Raw genomic sequence first — 16,745 nt, forward strand, 5'->3', positions numbered from 1 at the left:
GCTGTAGTTAACTGGCAGCTTTATGCCTCTTGAGTTTTGTCTAAGAATTGTGCATTGTACAGAACCTTTAAGGGTTTTAAATTCCAGATGTATCCATGGGACTGCAAGTTGGTAATGCTCTTGTTCTCTGCACTGAGTTCATGTTTTGGAAACATTCCTATAAGGGTAGTTCTGTTGAAGGACAGTTTTCATTCGAAGGTATAAGCTTCCTCAGGTTTTGAAGTTGCTTTTTCTAAGGAAATGTGGTCAGAATAATTTTAAAATTAACTAGATATATTTTGTTAAGCAAGTGTTGCTGAACATGCTTTTTTTTATGCTTTGAGGAAGCCTCAGCCTCGTGCCAGATGAGGACTGGGATCTGCCCAAGTCTATAGAGACCACTGTGAAAACAGCATGCTTGTAACAACAAGCCAGTCTGTGCTGATACAGTGCAATTTGACAGCAGTCAGACTGGTAAACTTGCATCCCCCAGAATTCCTGTAGCTGTCATATATCTTGCTCAGGTGCCAAACAGGATAAAACTAGTTCACAGCAGCATACGGCAGATATAGGTGGGAATTTCACAGAGTAACTTCTAGGAAATCCTTTCCTGCTTTCTGCATGCATCTGCAACATCATGACATGATAGGTGAAGAGCGAAGTGTTGCTGGTTTATTTTTTAAGCTTAAAAAAACCTCCCAGAAAAGCAACAAAAAGCTTGAGCATGATTAGATGTTTGAGTTTACAAATACATGAGTGTTTGATTTGTAATTTTAGGGTTATTCTTGGAGATTTGGTTTTCTTTTCCTCATCTTTTTCCTGTTCCTCCCTTATATGTGCAGGGCTTTTTATTTTACAGGTGATTTCTGATCTTCGTAAGAACTTGGATCTATCATCATGTGATCTGCCCCCGAAGATCCTAAGTTCCCAGAAGAAGGCTAAAAGTCAAGTCCAGGCCAGGTATTTTAGCAGATTTACATGATTTTCCAGGGGTAGGTAAGATGGGATGAGAGGACTTCAGCCCTTCTTTACGTGGTCTCTCTGGCACACATGGTTACATATGTGAGCCTAATTTATTCCTTCCTGCTTGGTGCTAATATAGCACATTGGTTAGTCCTTGCCCAGCCAAGTTGCCCTGCCCTGCATGTAGCTCCTTTTGAGCCAGCTGCATCCATGTCTGCATGGAGGTAAGTAACTCCATGTATAACAGTTGTTGCTGACAGTCCATCTGAATCTCAGTAGGTTTTTGGTTGATTATGTGACTTCTGCTTCTACCCCTTCTGAAGCTTCCTGTCCTTGCCAGAGCATTCGTGTTAGAGAATGGCTGCTCTAAGTAACTGCTGTGACTGCTAGGCTGCCTCGTTCCTTTTACTACAGTATTTACAATGACTGAGTCTCCTTTCTGATCATTTACAGTTCTTCCATGAGCCAGGTAACCACCAGCCAGAATTGTGTGAAGCTACTTTTTGATGTGATCAAGTTAGCTGTGAGATTTCAGAAAGAGGTCTCTGAAGCATGGATTAAGGTAAGATACATGCTTCAGTCCAGGTTTCCTTATTCAGACTCCTAGGTTCAGGCTGAACTTTTCTTGTAATCATATGTGATACTAAAAGACAAATGTTAGCCCTTAATTTTACTGGTACTGATTTCATTATGTGTTCCAGATTAGCAGTGCTTTTTCAGGAGTCTGCTTTCTTCCTCAGTTACCAATTTTGCAGTTCTTGCAGGATGGCCACTGAGCAGCTCTGTACAGACCCCAAATCTTGCAGTGGAGGATAGACCTGGTTCTGCAGGTTTATGAGAGCAAAAATGAGTACCCATATGATGAAATTGAGCTGTGTGAAGCCTTAAGGTGCTTAAAAATGTCCAGGTAGAAATCAGTTGGTATTGGGCTAGATTTAATTTTTAATTGCATTTCAGTATAAACTAGGAGACTGTTTCTTATTTTCAGCTTTCATTACTAAGTACCTTCATTCTTTTTTCAAGCGTAATGTTATTTGAGAATGTCCTTGTTCGAGCTGAATTTTTGTGCTGGTTTTTTGAGTGCCTTCTGGGTTCTCTGCTGTTGGCAAGATCCAGTTGCTGGCTTTGACAGCTGTCCTGTTGTAGAGGAGAGAAATCTGTGAGCAGGATTTCTTTTGGTGTCTGCCTTTTTTTGATTTGGTTCTGGAATACAGTAGTGTGCTGTAGCGTAACAGCTTTCTTGGTTCTTTTGCCCTTAGGCTATTGAGAGCAGCACGTCTGTATCTGACCATAAGGTAATATTTCTGACTCTGCACTTGACTCTGGAGCGTCCTCTTTTGCTGGTGTTCTCAAGGACTTTTTTCATGGTTGTAGATTAAGAGATTTTTCTAGTTGGAGCAGAAACTGCCAGTGATGTTTCAGGGGTGATTCTTTTGGCATTTGACTTGATCCTAGTGTAGCAGCCATCCATTTTCTTTGTAACTCTTAGTTAATTGCTTCTAAATGTTAAGGGACAGAACTGACCTGCTTTAATTCTGTCCAGCTGGACTGATAAGGTTTTTTTACAGTTCTGGTTGTTGGGGCTTTTTGAGCTTTTGACTTCCTTCTCAGTTTTGATTTCAAAGTGTATCGCTGTCTGCGCTGTTTAGTATCTTTTCAGCGTAATGATTGGTGGCTATTTCCTCTGAAAGGTTCTGGATCTGATGATTTTGCTGCTAATCCATTCTACAAACACCAAGTACAGGAAGCAAGCTGAGAAATTACTGAAGAGCAAAATCCAACTGGGCTGCATGCCAGAACAGCTGATGCAAAATGCCTTCCAGAATCATTCACTGGTGTGTGTTGATTCTCTTTTACCTCCCAAAGATCTTGTCAGATGCTGGTTTATTCCAGTTGTGTACACTTCTGTGTTTTAATTTTTGGTCCCAGGTCAGTGTACGAAGGTACATGTCCTCTCTTGTAACTGTCGCATGGGTTTTAGAGATGAGCTTTCCTCAGGATTGGATGGGCTTTTTATTTTGGTGCAAAACCTCTCATCCTAAGAGATGTGACCTAGCCCAAGATCTCCACTGTGTGTTCCAGGCATGCTGTTATTTCCCACATTATTTTTACAAGTTCATATCTTTACGTGAACCATTTTCCAAGTGTTTTCTAGGTCTAAATATATATATTGGGCATATGTTTATAATCTAAGTTACCATTTACTATGAGAAAACTGAAAAGATCAATGAGAAATGATGCAGTACTCCTTGTTGGAGGTAGAGGACAGATGAGAAAGTTATGAATTTAAAATTAATTAATTGAACTATAATAATGCCTTAAGTGGGCACATTTTAATCTAAATGGCTTTAATTCAGTCCTAGTTTAACTCCCTTCCAAAATAAGATAAAGGAAATAAGGCCATTCCCACATCTGAATAAGAATAAACTTATTGTTCAAAGGCACTATGTGTGATTAAGCTGAGTTTAAAAGTTAACTTAGATGTTTCAAGTATCTTGATGCAGTGAAGTCCTCCTGGTAAAGTAAGAACAGGAGTGTTTCTGTCCTGGGGCTTGTATTTAGTGGTACTCTGCTGTAATGTGATTTCCCTCATGTCATCCCTAAGGGATATGCTGCTGTGAGCTCTGCAGCTTTGCAAGTTGGCTTCTTAACCAGTCTGTAAGTCCTTTGTGTGGAGAAGGTTAGAGAAACCCATCCCAGGGTGCCTTACCTGCTCTTTTTGCCCATTTATGTGAGAGAGGACAGTCAGAGAAGGCAGGAAAGCACCTACTAAACTAGACAAAGCTTTGGGGATGAGCTATAGCACACTCTTTATTTAGAGAACTGAGTGTGTTGAAAACAAGCAGCAATAATGTCCTTTTTCATGATGTCTGTATTTCAGGTTATCAAAGACTTCTTTCCCTCAATCCTAGCAGTTGCTCAGACATTTCTGCACTCTGGACATGCAGCCGTGGTCTCCTTTGGCAGTTGCATGTACAAACAAGCTTTTGCAACCTTTGATTCTTACTGCCAGCAGGTATAGCGTGATGGATGGCATCTGTTGTATTTGTGTTTGCATTTGCTCTGGAATGTTTGTCATGATCCTTTATAGGAAGAGGATTTCAGGCAGTTGGAAGCCTTTGGAGAGAGGTCTGTGCTGTAGATTAGGCCAAGCAGAAGATGGGGAATAATCACAGCAAGACTCTGGTAGCTAGTGACTCAAGCACAGAGTGCTGGGAGGAGCAGGGAACAAATAGGCCGTGGAAGAGACAGAACATAAAATACTTAGGGATCAGAGGGGACTGTGCTGTGTGCAAACAAGTTGACTGAGATCTAGCCAGGAAGTCAGGACTGGCTCCAGGGTCAGAGGAGGTTTGTTCATAAATCCGTATTCCTGTTCTGTCTTACCTAGTCACTTCAAGCATCCTCTATTTTAAAAAGCCATTGTTATAGTTTTTATTGAAATTTTTTTCCCCTTCGATAACTTACCGTGATGAAAAAGTTTACATAGATGTCCCTCAGTGCTCTGAGCAGCTTGGACTCCTGCTGTGGTTCTGAATAATCAGAGACTAGACTTTCAGCTCTGAGCATGAGTTCCTAAAGACATGCTAACAGAAAATTTGGGGACTTAAGACAGCCTGCACAAGCTTTTGGATGTATTTGTGCTTTTTTTGGAGCACAATATTTTCATAATTAAGACTGTTTTTTGCGTTCCTGCATTACTTGTTACAGCAAACTTAATAAGCAGGTGCGCAAAAAAAAGCAACTGGGAAAAACCTGAGAGGTGAAGGCATACTTTGTATACTTGAAAGTACTTAAAGTAATACTTTTGGATGTTAAGAATTTCAATCAAGGATGGCTGATCAGCAGTTAGTGACATAGGAAGGACTCAGAGCCTCAGGCAGTGGATGGGAGTGGAATGAGATCCCTGTCCAGGAATCAACTGAAGTAGGGCCATAAAAATACTTCGAAACAAAAATGACAGTTCTGAAAGCTGTTGGTAAAGGTTGTGAAGACACAGGAACTGAAGTTAAGAGGCGATACCTTTCTGGGGTATGGTGCAGTGTTCTGTGTGCCTAATGAAATAGCATAGATGTGTATAGTCTTGTATGTTGGTAGCAAAGAGCAGAATCTGCAGTAGTGTTAGTAAGCAGGCAGAAAAAGTTGGTGAAAAGCTACATTATGGAATCAGGAGAGCTTCTAGAACTCCTTTTGTCAAGGAGAAATTCAATATTGTGGATATCGGGAATTAAAGAGCAGACTGAGAAGGGACTTAGAATAATACGTTTGAGTTTCAGGTTGATTATCCATGCTTGAACACCATATTCTGTATGAGCAGAACAGGGCAGACGTTTTTCTGTTGCTACTACCTATGGTTTTTTCTGGGCTTTTCCCTTAGGAGGTTGTCAGTGCTTTGGTGACTCACGTGTGCAGTGGAAATGAGACAGAACTGGACATTTCTCTGGATGTGCTCACTGATTTGGTGGTACTGCACACATCTCTGCTGATGCGCTACGCCACCTTCGTGAAGGTATGTATATTTCAGGAAGTATATGAAAAACCCCATATTGTTATGGTAGTCAGCTTGTTCTTCCCATTCAGCCTCTGGTAAAATGAACTGCCATAATTAAGGCCAGAGCAATGTTTCTGCATTTATGTTTATTTAATCTGAATGTAGCTTTTTCCTGCATATACAAAAAAGGTAAAGCTAATTGTCTTCCCTGTAGCTAACAATTGATATATTGCTGGGAATATGGAAAGGGATTCCTGATACATCTGAGTTAGTCTGTGGCTTCTGTCTTACAGACCATTTTAGATTCTACACAGAAACTGCACCCATGCCAGATCCGGAAGCTCTTCTACATTCTCAGCACACTAGCATTTAGCCAGAGGCAAGAAAGAAGCTATATTCAGGTAAGGAATATATATTCCTTAATATATATTAAGAAAGCTATATAAAGGTTAACTCTTTTCTGTAACACAACAGAAAGGAGTTCAGGTTGTGCCTTGGTCCTTTTTGCTTAACTTCCAGAGTTTGTGTTGTGCAAATAATGGCCTTATCTATGAAAAGTGATTAATATAAGGAAGAAATGTTCTGCCTGTCCCCCTCATAAATTGCAAAAGGAACGGTAGGGGTGTAAGCTCTAGAGTTTATTCTGAACTGAGAGTTTGTAACTGTGGGGATCCAAAGCTGGCAGTTTGTCCTCAGTGATACCAAGACTTCAGGGGCAGATCACCAAAGAAACTGGTATCCTGGGAGCCAACTTCCTCTTTGCCTTCTCTTAACTGTGCTTCTAAAACCAATGCCTCTTGGATACAAGAATCTATATGGACAGATTAGGCGCTTGTCTTTGCACTGCACAGGTCATTCCAGAGGCATCTTGCCTAGTGAAGGCCAAGAAAAGATAGCATAATTGGGTACTGTCATTTTCTTTGCTACCAGTTTGATCTTGTTGGGACTTGTAGGTTGCAAAGTTTACTTTTCTTGTGTCTCAAGACCTCTCTCTGGTCAGAGCTTGTGCTTTGAAATCAGTTACTTTCTGGAACCTTGATTTAGATACCAGGAAGCTGAGGTGTCCCTTAGCTTTGTTCAGGACCCACTTGGCAGCCCTCTGCCTGCTTAGATGAGTTTTCTGTCTTTTATCACCTACTGTTTATCAGCTTAAGAGGTCAGGCAGAACATACCCCTTTGTCAGAGACACTATTCTGGACCGCTTGGTGCCTGCCCTGTTTTAGCTTTGGCTGTTCATCTTCCTCTCTCAAGGTGATGGCTTTCTTGATTAGGATTCCTTTGCCAGCAGTGCAGGTGCAGCTTTGATTCCTGTGGATGATTTGCTACACACTCTTCTGTGCTTTGCCTTCTGTCTCTTTGACAAGTATTAAGACTTCTCATCCAGCAGACTGGTCTCCCAACTTCCTTGAAGCATCACACTTCTTCGACTGGTTCATGCTCTCTATGTCAGGAGGCCTCTTAGTCTATCATTAGTGATCCAGCTATGACCAGTATTTTCATAATAACAGAAATAATAGAATGTGCATGTGCCTCTTGCAAGGCTGTAATCCCAGTAAACCACCCCCTGCAGCCTTTAGAGATTATATTAGGTGAAGATGCCAATAGAATTGTGAGTGATGCCAAGAATGTGGTGACATGGTCTGTGTCTGTCTTTTTAGGATGATATGCACATGGTGATCAGGAAATGGCTTTCCAGCACAGTTCCCAACCACAAACAAATGGGGATTATTGGTGCTGTTACCATGATAGGCAGCGTGGCATTAAAAAGGTGAGAGAGAATGTAGCAAAGGTGAATTTAACATGTTCAGTGCAGACCAAACCTGGAGGAGAACAAAGGAAGGGAGGCATTGCCTCTGAGCTCATGTATATCCTGCTCTGATCCAGTAATGTAAAACTTCCCTGCAGTGCTTGGTGTTACAACCCTCACCTGCTGCTAATCTCAAAGACATCCTGAATTCCTTGTTAATGCGTATTCATTGATGTCTTAACTAGCACCACCAGGACCTATTGCTTGGGAAAACTAAAAGAGAAGTAAGGAGAGAGTATTCCTGCTGTGCTGGTCACTGGCATGACAGTTTCCAATGTACTGTGTAAATGATGTATGAACAGCAGTAAACAGGTAACCTACTGCTAAGAGCTGTGGCAAAGATTTAAGCACTTGAGAAATAAATATTTTACTGGTGTTGGGAAGTGTTATTTAGCTCCCTGATTTTGCACTGCTTAATAAAATGCTTTTGCTATTTATTATGGAAAGAGAAAAGCCCATCTTAGCTCCAGGCCCTGAAACTGGACTTCTGTGTTGTTGCTCCCATAGCACTGACATCGGACTTGCTAATTTAAAGGCACTACTTCAAGTCTAAGCAGTGTTTGCTAACATAGTTATTTCAAGAGCAGATTTAGAAAATTTTAGAAGGTGAATAACAAGGGTAAAAAAACCCTACTAAGCAAACAAACAAAAGAAGAGCCCGTGGTGTCTGTTAGGGAGTTTGCTAGGTAAAGTGCACGCAGATGATCTCAGCAGGTGGAACATGTTCTATACCTGGAAAAAGGAGTAAATCCCCAGGAAATCTGTTTGACCTGTAGAGAAATTCCTTCCCACTCAAGTCTGACCCAAACGCATTAGAAAAATCTGTCTGCTGGTACTTGAGACATATCTTTGCATCACATTAGATCATTGTGTAATTGAAAGATTGAAGGAGACAGACTTGAAAGCGAGGGAAAATCAGAGGAAAATATACCTTTCTGAACCCTGCAAGTAAGCAACAAGAGCTTTGAATAGCTATCCTAATGTGCAGCTACAGATTACTAGGCTTATGGTAAGATGAGGCTCCATCTGGCTTTTGGAAGAGAGGGTGACTAGAGGGCCTAGGTTTCAACAAGTTAGAAAAAGCACATCCTTGAAGGTGTTGAGTCTTGTCCCACAGGTCCCAAACAGCAGTAGGTCTTTTCCTCAGTGTCCTAAAGAACATCTTTTTCATGCATAATTCTCCAATTTTTTGAGGGAGAACCTTGTGTGTGCGATGGTAATTGCATGTCCAAGTGTTGTGCAACAAAAGTAAGGTTATCAATTGCTTTTAGGAATGAAGGAGATGGCAGTTCCTTGGAGAGACTGGAGCTGAACAGCGAGCGTGATGAGCAAGTGAGTACCAAAAATGGGGCAGAGAGGGAGGATATGGTCAGCCAGGAGGTGTGACTGGAGACAGTCTTAACTGAAGTAGTGTATGTGTCTGGGAGTTAGCTCTACTGAGCCTGGGATTCTCATCCATTGACTATAGAGACAAAAATCTGTTAAAAATGGTTTTGGAGAAACAAAGGTCTGTATTAAGATAGCACCTGCCAATCTTGCCTGCTGCCAGGCCAGGACAAACAGTACTGCAGCCATCTAGTAGAAGTCTTCTATCCAGATGTTATTTCAGACACAAAGGGAAAAAACAGGACAATCTGCTTCAGTGAGCCAAAGGCAACCTTCGCCTTCCTCTCAGCTTGGCAGCAGTGCCTTCCAGCCATCTAGAGAGAGTACTTCTGCTGTACAGGGTTGGCTGGCCTTGACGTTTTTCCTTAGTTCCTGTTAAAGAACCTTCTTCTAGGCTGGCACTCTATTTAAGGGTGGTCCTGGGCAGACTCTTCTGTTTTTCTCATAGCGGAGCTGGGCCAGTACCTTAAAAGACCTATGTTCCTTTTTAAAACTGGGTTTTAAAACACCATGGGCTGTTGCTTAGAGTTGAAGTTTGGATATGCCTCAGAGTAAATTAGTATAAAAGGGACTGAAGATAAAAACTTGAGCTGGAACCATTTACCATGCCCATTTCTGCAGACTGTTCTCTCTCCTTTCAGCTTTCTAACTTGCTGGACCTTGTGGGCTTCTGCTGTGAGCAAACACCAGAGGTCTTGTCTCTGTACTATGATGAATTTGCCAATTTGATTGAGAAGCAGAAGGGGAATCTGGACTTGCAGCTCCTGGTATGTTGCACAGTAAATTGAACTTAATAATTTAAATTAATGCTAACTATTCTATGATTCTAATTCTTCAGAAATATGATCTAGGCATGCTCAAGGTCTGTAAGAGACTGATCAGATAAAAAATACTCTTTGAGCTCTCAGCTTCTTTTGGTTGTGGCAGATTCTTCGTTGTGTTTCAACAGCTTCCCTTATGTTGACTTTTAAATGACAATAGGGAAACCTTTTAAAAGAAATGACATTTTTTTAAGCCTGCTTTTCAGATTCATAGATAAAAGTAGAATCTGAAAGAACTTTAAACTTAGTATTGAGATTGGCTTCTGGTCAGGCTGTTAAAGCTATCTGATGGCTAAGGACTTGGAAAAGCCACAGTCATTTGTGGTAATAAAAAAATAAATGGGTTTTATGGTAACCGGAGGAGATTTGTGAAGGCCACGGGACTTTCTTCTCCCTGGGGACTCTGTATGTGGTCTGTACCTGGCAGGAGTGTACAAGCCATTTCTCCTTTTTCCTTGTAAGAAGAACCTTAGCTTGCTTTGCATTTCAGTCTTGCAATTTTTATTCAGGCTTTTTGGATCTTTTCATTGTCTGTCCAGACTCTGTCAGACCTGTTACTTTATATCTCCCTTGTTTCTAACATGTGAAGTATGTGGGACACATTGTGTGAAATAAAATCTTGCCAGCATTTTCCAGCCATTTCATTCTGGTGATCTGCTGTTAGGACCCAGAACTTCCCATGTCTACTTTTGTCTTCTAGCCAGCTGCTCTGGCTCTGTATCACTGGGGAACTTGTAGACAAGCCCATATCCAAAGAACAGGGGAGAAACTGGTTGTGCATGCTTAGTGTTTCCTGGCTTTGTCTCTAAAGGCAGGACTTGGCTCTCCTTGCAAGCAGTTGGCTTCATTGCTGTTACTGCTCCAGGATACTTTTGTTTGGCCTTTCCTTCTGTGCTTTCTGCTGCTGCTGCTGTTGAAGCTTTCTTCACAGAGCCCCTTTGCTGAGCAGGTTTTTTTCCCTTTCTTTATAGGACAAGTTTGGCAAGAGTTTGGTGGAGGACTTTCCCAGTGATTTTGTGGTGGATCTCAGCCCCACAGTGGATGGGTATGCTCATCACAGGCTAAGCATTTGTAATGTTTCTATCAATCACTGAGAACGGAGTTTGTTAACAAGAGCTTGTCTGTCTTTCCTTGCAGTTCGTTCTTGTTCCCAGTGAAGTCCTTGTATAATCTGGATGAAGATGAAACTCAGGGAGCAATTGCCATTAACCTCCTACCACTGGTGTCACAGAGTAATGTTGGAAGGGTCACTGATGGAATGAGCAGCCAAAGTAAAAGGTACTTTGACATTAAACTGTGGGATGACTGCAGAGGTAAAGGAATTGTTTTCATCTGGTGCACTTCACGGCTTCACTGGGCAGAGAATTTAACAGTTCTCAGTGTTCTTCTCTTGCTGCTCGATGTGTTTAGATAGGCCTAGAAGCGAAAGCTGGTATCGGGAAATGGCAGTCTGTCCAGGCTATTTAGGTGATCTTGGGTAAATGAGGTATGTATATGAGAAGAGTAGGTCTTTCTTCTGGTGTTATGGTGATATTGAATGCCAGATTGAGATGGATAGGCAACTCTGAGATGGCAAAATTCATGTTTTCAGCAATGATTCTCAAATAGAGTCACTAAGGACTTAGTGTGTATCAACAGTACACTGTTTTTCTCACTCTCAGTTGTACTTTGACAACGTAGACTGTGCTCCAGAGCAAAACCACACACATGCAGCCACAAGTGAAGTATGAGTGAAAAATAAGGGCTCTGTCTTTGGAAAATGGAACAGGATTATGTAAAAAAAAATAATAAAAAAGAAGGAAAGTGTAATTAAACAGTAGGGCATCAAAGTGAAAAATAAGTTGTGGGTTTTTTTTTTTTTAACTGGCACCTTCATATCCTATGTAATTTTATTGTCATAAGATCTCGTTGGTATTTTAGTTCTGGTTACAAAAGGATCACTTTAAAATAAAGGGACAGATAGCTCTTTGCATGCATCTATGGAAAAATGTTAATTTCTTCACTCAGAACGTGAGCAGTGGTGTGCTAGAAAACATTCAGGGATGTTTCTTCACTGCTCACAGCTGTGCTTTGCACAGTTTCATATAGTTAATCCTGACTTATTCAAATTTGATTTCTACCAGCTCTAAATCTAACCCCATTTTTGTTCATTACAGCTGGTTTTCTGCCCATATCTGCTTTTCCAGAAAACTGGTGATCCAGCTTTTATTTTTGTATTATTATTTTAGCCATAATGGTGCACATCTGCTCTGTGTTGCTTGGACTGGTGTAGAGTAGAAGATGTAGGCAAAGTAACGCAGGGAGGACATAAGATATAATGGGAAAGTGGTGGACATTCTGCAGGTACGTAAAACATATGACTTGCTCCATGTATTTTTTCTTCCGCCCAAAGGGTAGTGTCACCACTATGTCTGTCACCCTGTTTCCGACTGCTGAGGTTCTACACTGCAGAGCAAAACAATGGAAGCTTGGAGGAGATCGATGCCCTGTTAGGTATGGGAAATAGACCTTTTGTGGAGTCTGTCTGCTGTCTTGTGCCTGTCCCATATCTGCAAAGACTTCCTGCAGTTGTAGGAAGAATTGTGCAGTTTGTGAAGGGGCGGGATGCTCTGTTGTCCACAAAGTGGAAGGGAGGCAGGGGAGACAATTGTTTTGTTGAGAGTGGCTGATGAGGCTTTCTCCAAATAACCACTGGAATTGATACAGGTTTTGGTAAGAAACTGTCCACACAAAGACCAAAGGGTGGGTAGCAAATACAGTCCAACATGTGCTCTTTCTGCTCTGTCTGAGGTTGCCCCCTGTACCTGACTAACCTGGAGGTTGAAGGGAAGCTGGACTCTCTATCTCAGCAGGAACGGGAATTTCTGTGCTCGCTCCTGTTCTATGCTCTTAACTGGTTTCGTGAGGTGAGTAGAGCCTTGTCTGCTGCTGGAGTGGCACTAAGGAGTAGCACTTATAAGCACTAATCTTGGGCTTCAGGGGTACAATTCTTATTGAAGAAAAGTCTTGTGTCTTGAAAACCTTCTCCAGCAAGGTCCTGGTGATCTCTCTGTGTTTTTCTTTTCATTACCGTTTATCCTGCTGCTACCAGCAGCTCTCCTGCATTGGTCATGGGCTCTAAGAGCTGCCTTCCTGATGTGAGTTTTTAATCTGCTACTCAGCTGCAGTTTGTACACAGTTTGTGATGACTGTGGCTTTCCCAAGTTTGTGATTTTGTGCTTTGTTGTTCACCTCTGTGAGTTTACAGAAGGGTGAAATGTGGTGCCTTTAAGCAGATTTGCCTATGTGTTTGCAAACATTGGTGGTCAGTGGGAATGCTCCCAGTGGGGTTATTCTGATAACATGAGTTCTGTTAGAGTTGGTGCAATTCTGCATCCCCAGTCCTCCCTGTTCCTGCCCTTCTCTTGGGATTGCCTCTTTCCTGGAAGACCTGGGAAGTGCAAGGGCTCTCCAGAGCCACAAGCAGCACAGAAACAAAGAATGTGCTGCCTTGCTAATTCCTCTTCTTCAGTTAATATTTGAGCTGTAGTTGTTGCTCTGTTGCTTTTTGTAGATTGCACCAATCATGTCCATGTTCTCATGGGGTTCTGAAGAGCTTTGTTCATGCCGTCTGGATCTGGTCACACAGGCCACTTGTGCTGTGTTGTGTGCTTGTTCGGGACTTGAGAATGTTATTCAGGAAAGAAAAAGTGGATACAAATCTCCCTGTGTCAGTGAGTTTGGTTTGTATCTTTAGGTTGTAAATGCCTTCTGCCAGCAACAGGATGCTGAGATGAAGGGGAAAGTTTTGACTCGATTACAGAACATCACAGAGCTGCAGAATGTGCTCAGGAAATGCTTGGCAGGTGAGTAGGAAACCTTTGTACATTCTGGGCCTGCACAAGCTGATTAGGTACGGGGTTCAGCCAGATGAGCACACTGGTCAGTTCTACTGACCAGCAGTGCTTCACTCATGGCCAGTCCCTTTAACACTGTTTCTGCCTATTCTTCTCTTAGTTCTTCCCCATCCCACTTCACTGCACATTCCTGCATTAATTTGCATAGTTCTACCCTTCCCTCTCCATCAGAATACCCCGAATTGTCAAGTTCCTCTGTTTCCTCCCATTTTATCACCTGGACTTTGTAGTCCAGGTGTCCAACTAAAGCCATGCCTGGAGTTTCTTAATGGCCCATTGTCCTGGGTTCAGTGGTAGCAGTCATTTTTCTCCTTCTTGGTAGCTGGTGCAGTGCTGTGTTTTGATTTTTGGCCTGGGAACAGCACTGATAACATCGATGTTTTTAGTTACTGCTCAAATGTTTTAGTCTGACCAAGGACTTTCTGAGCCTCATGTTCTGCCAGGGAGGAGGGGAAGCTGGGAGGAAGCAGAGACAGGACACCTGACCCAAACTAGCCAAAGAGGTATTCCATACCACAGCATGTCATGCCCAGGATGTTAATGGAGAGTTACCTGGAAGGGCTAGGGACTGCAGGGTTGGACGAGGTATTGGTTGGTGCTCGGTTGGGTGGGGTGGGGTGAGTTATCGGCCGGCTGGTGTTGAGGTGTTGTATTCTCTTCCCTTGTTATTATTATTGGTGGTAGCAGTAGTGATTTGTGTTATACCTTAGTTACTAAACTGTTCTTATCTCAACCTGTGGGAGTTGCATTCTTTTCGATTCTCCTCTCCGTCCCTCCGGGAGTAGGGGGAGGGCAAGAAGTGGGGAAGTGAGTGAACGACTGCGTGATTTATGGCTTTGTTTAAACCATGACATCCTTCAGTTACAAACTGCTGGAGACTTTTGGTCTTTGGCATTGTCTCCATTATCTCTTGTCTACCAGGTTTGTGTCTGTCCTTGTTTGTGGCTTCCCCCATTACTGTTATCACCTTTGACGTGGAAAAGTTCTTTGATTAGATAAATGTAATGATGAATACACTATCATCTCCCACATACCCTTACACAAGCTATCCTTTAAGTGCTGTGTTTGTAAACCAGCAGACCAACTTTATCTGAAATAAAGTGCAGCCACAACACCCTTCTGCAGCTCAGAGAGCACTGCAAGGCCGGCACAGAAAGGGCTCAGATGTGCTAGAACAGCCCTTCAGGCTTCACTAACATGGACAGATGTCCTTCAGCATCTGAGCACTTGTTTTCCTCCCTTGCTAGAGGAATGCAAAGTGATGTAATTCCAGTGCAGTTTTGAGCTAAACGCACCTAAACATAAAAGCAGATGGACATTCACCACAATGGTGAGACATATAGTACTTCCTCTAGAATCTGCCTGTATTTTGTCATTCAGGAGCTTAACTAATCCAATTTCTACATCTTGGCTCTTTCAGCAACCCCTGGATATGTCCCACCACCAGCTACTTTTGATTCTGAAGCCCTGGCGGCTGTATCATCCACTAATGCTGTTGGTCCAGTAAGAAAAAAGACTGGTAAAGGAAGCTTAAAAGTGTTTTGTTTACTTTTTGCTGGGTTAGTTTTTTGCTATTCTAACAAATTGGCTGCTTAACCAGTGATCAGGCTTCCTGAGTAAGTGCAAGGCAAGTGTCAGGTGTGTGTGCCTAGGAACAGAAGAAAGATGTGGACAGAAGAGCAGGACTAATGCTGAGCCATTAGGATAGCTCAAGTATTGGTTTGGCATCCCTGCAAGTCCTATAGCTGTGTCTTACTTTCTTTATCCAGATTTTCTTCCTTTCTCAATAACGTGTCTGAGGAAGAAACATTAAATTTGGGTTCAGATGTTTTTTAAGATGATGTCCCACTCATTTTTTCAATCACTTCATAATGTTTAAACCACAGTAAGAACAGATAGAGACTTGTTTTAATTTCTTACTGTGATTTTATAAAAGAGAAGCTGATTGTGTGAGAGCCCCAGATGTGTTTGACTCTCTTTTGGACTGTGATCCTGGCTATGGATGACACATAACCTGTGCATGAGCCATGCTTTCTTAGAGCTGATTAAAATACACCTGGTGCCGTTTCCCTGGCTGCAGGTGCTGTCTGGTGTTGAACACAGTGCAGCCATTGTTTCTGAAGTTGCTTTTCTCTTTAAGGAAAGAAAATAAAGACTGATGGCAGCAAAGCCAGCTCTGCAGATCGTTCTCAAGGAGATGACGATTCTGAGGGAAACCAGCCTGACACTGAGCTCTCTGAGCTGGAGAAGGTATGTGTATACCCCTGGGCACTTGCAAGAAAGACAGACTAGGGAAGATGATGTACAAGTATAAACAAGAGCTCTGAGGGAGAGGTTGTTAATTTCAAAAGTTAATCTCAGTTAAGGGGTTCAGTTCTGCTTTCTAACACCTGCCCCTTGTGGTGCTTATGGGTGCTTAAGGTGCCAAGTCCAGAATGGGTTTCACAATGGCCAGAGATCCACAGAAGGGAGATGGCAAAGGTTATTCCAGTTTCCTAAGTATTTTCCCTAGGAAATTTTTAGTGATTTTTACAGTTCAAAAATGAAAATGCTTCTGATTCTAGTGCTTGTCTCTCTACTGGCTATTGTGAATTCTTCTTAGTCTTTTCTTCAGCCTGCCACAAAATGTTGAAATCCGTGTGAAAGAAATAGCTTTATTGGAGCTAGAAAGTCTTACAGTCTTGCAGGTTGCAATCTTAGTTTCGCCATTTACTTTTCAGATTGCAACTGAGAGAGAGACAGAAAATCCTCTGGCAACGCTGCAGAACTATCGCCTGTACTTCCGAGAGTTAGACCTTGAGGTGTTCACCGTGCTCCACTGTGGGCTGCTGACAAAATCTGTCTTGGACACAGAGATGCATACAGAGGTAAATGGAACAGAGTAAAACTGTACTGCTAAGGCTTTATGTAACTGCCTCTCTCAGAGGTCCTGCCCTTTCTGTTCCATTAACATATATAGACCTAATATAAAGAAAGGGGCCTTAATATTGAACACTGCTAAAAGGCAGCTTGCCTATTAAAAAGAGCCTATTGTATTTAAGTAAAGCCTGTGTTGCAAAAAGCCAAGTGTCTCAAGGCACAAACAGAGCAGAAATGCAGCACGAATTTGGGACTGGTGTCATGGATGTACCCTCAGTGAGCAGGGTTCTGTTTATCATCTTACATAGAACTGCATTGCTGTGGAAAGCAGAAGTGCTTATTTTTGTTACTCTCTTTGTAGGCAGGCTGAGTCCATCTGGAGTCTAATTGTGTTAGGCTACAGTGAGATTTATAAGATGTGAAAAAGTTGTGTTAGGCTACAGTGAGATTTATAAGATGTATAAAGGCTATGGCAGCTGGAGTACAGCCTTGCCTGTTGCAATGACAGCTGTGTCTGTGCATGCAGGTCACAGGCCAGTCGG

The 16,745-nt window shown here is 42.2% G+C and overlaps 1 protein-coding gene across 2 annotated transcripts in view; it reads left to right on the forward strand.

The window, feature by feature from the left end:
• Nucleotides 1-16,745, forward strand: part of FANCD2 (FA complementation group D2) — a 42,905-nt gene that overhangs the window by 13,583 nt on the left and 12,577 nt on the right. For both annotated transcript variants that reach the window (XM_065687898.1, XM_065687899.1), the window contains exons 12-29: nucleotides 839-939; nucleotides 1,396-1,504; nucleotides 2,202-2,237; nucleotides 2,634-2,777; nucleotides 3,824-3,958; nucleotides 5,321-5,452; nucleotides 5,728-5,835; nucleotides 7,093-7,202; nucleotides 8,513-8,573; nucleotides 9,269-9,394; nucleotides 10,420-10,493; nucleotides 10,586-10,726; nucleotides 11,841-11,941; nucleotides 12,239-12,354; nucleotides 13,185-13,293; nucleotides 14,765-14,863; nucleotides 15,485-15,594; nucleotides 16,065-16,211. In XM_065687898.1, the coding sequence (XP_065543970.1) occupies nucleotides 839-939; nucleotides 1,396-1,504; nucleotides 2,202-2,237; nucleotides 2,634-2,777; nucleotides 3,824-3,958; nucleotides 5,321-5,452; nucleotides 5,728-5,835; nucleotides 7,093-7,202; nucleotides 8,513-8,573; nucleotides 9,269-9,394; nucleotides 10,420-10,493; nucleotides 10,586-10,726; nucleotides 11,841-11,941; nucleotides 12,239-12,354; nucleotides 13,185-13,293; nucleotides 14,765-14,863; nucleotides 15,485-15,594; nucleotides 16,065-16,211 (1,959 nt within the window). The remainder of the gene's footprint in view (nucleotides 1-838; nucleotides 940-1,395; nucleotides 1,505-2,201; nucleotides 2,238-2,633; nucleotides 2,778-3,823; nucleotides 3,959-5,320; nucleotides 5,453-5,727; nucleotides 5,836-7,092; nucleotides 7,203-8,512; nucleotides 8,574-9,268; nucleotides 9,395-10,419; nucleotides 10,494-10,585; nucleotides 10,727-11,840; nucleotides 11,942-12,238; nucleotides 12,355-13,184; nucleotides 13,294-14,764; nucleotides 14,864-15,484; nucleotides 15,595-16,064; nucleotides 16,212-16,745) is intronic.

The sequence above is a fragment of the Lathamus discolor genome, chromosome 7 (genome assembly GCF_037157495.1).
Source record: "Lathamus discolor isolate bLatDis1 chromosome 7, bLatDis1.hap1, whole genome shotgun sequence".
NCBI classification, from domain to species: Eukaryota; Metazoa; Chordata; class Aves; order Psittaciformes; family Psittacidae; genus Lathamus; species Lathamus discolor.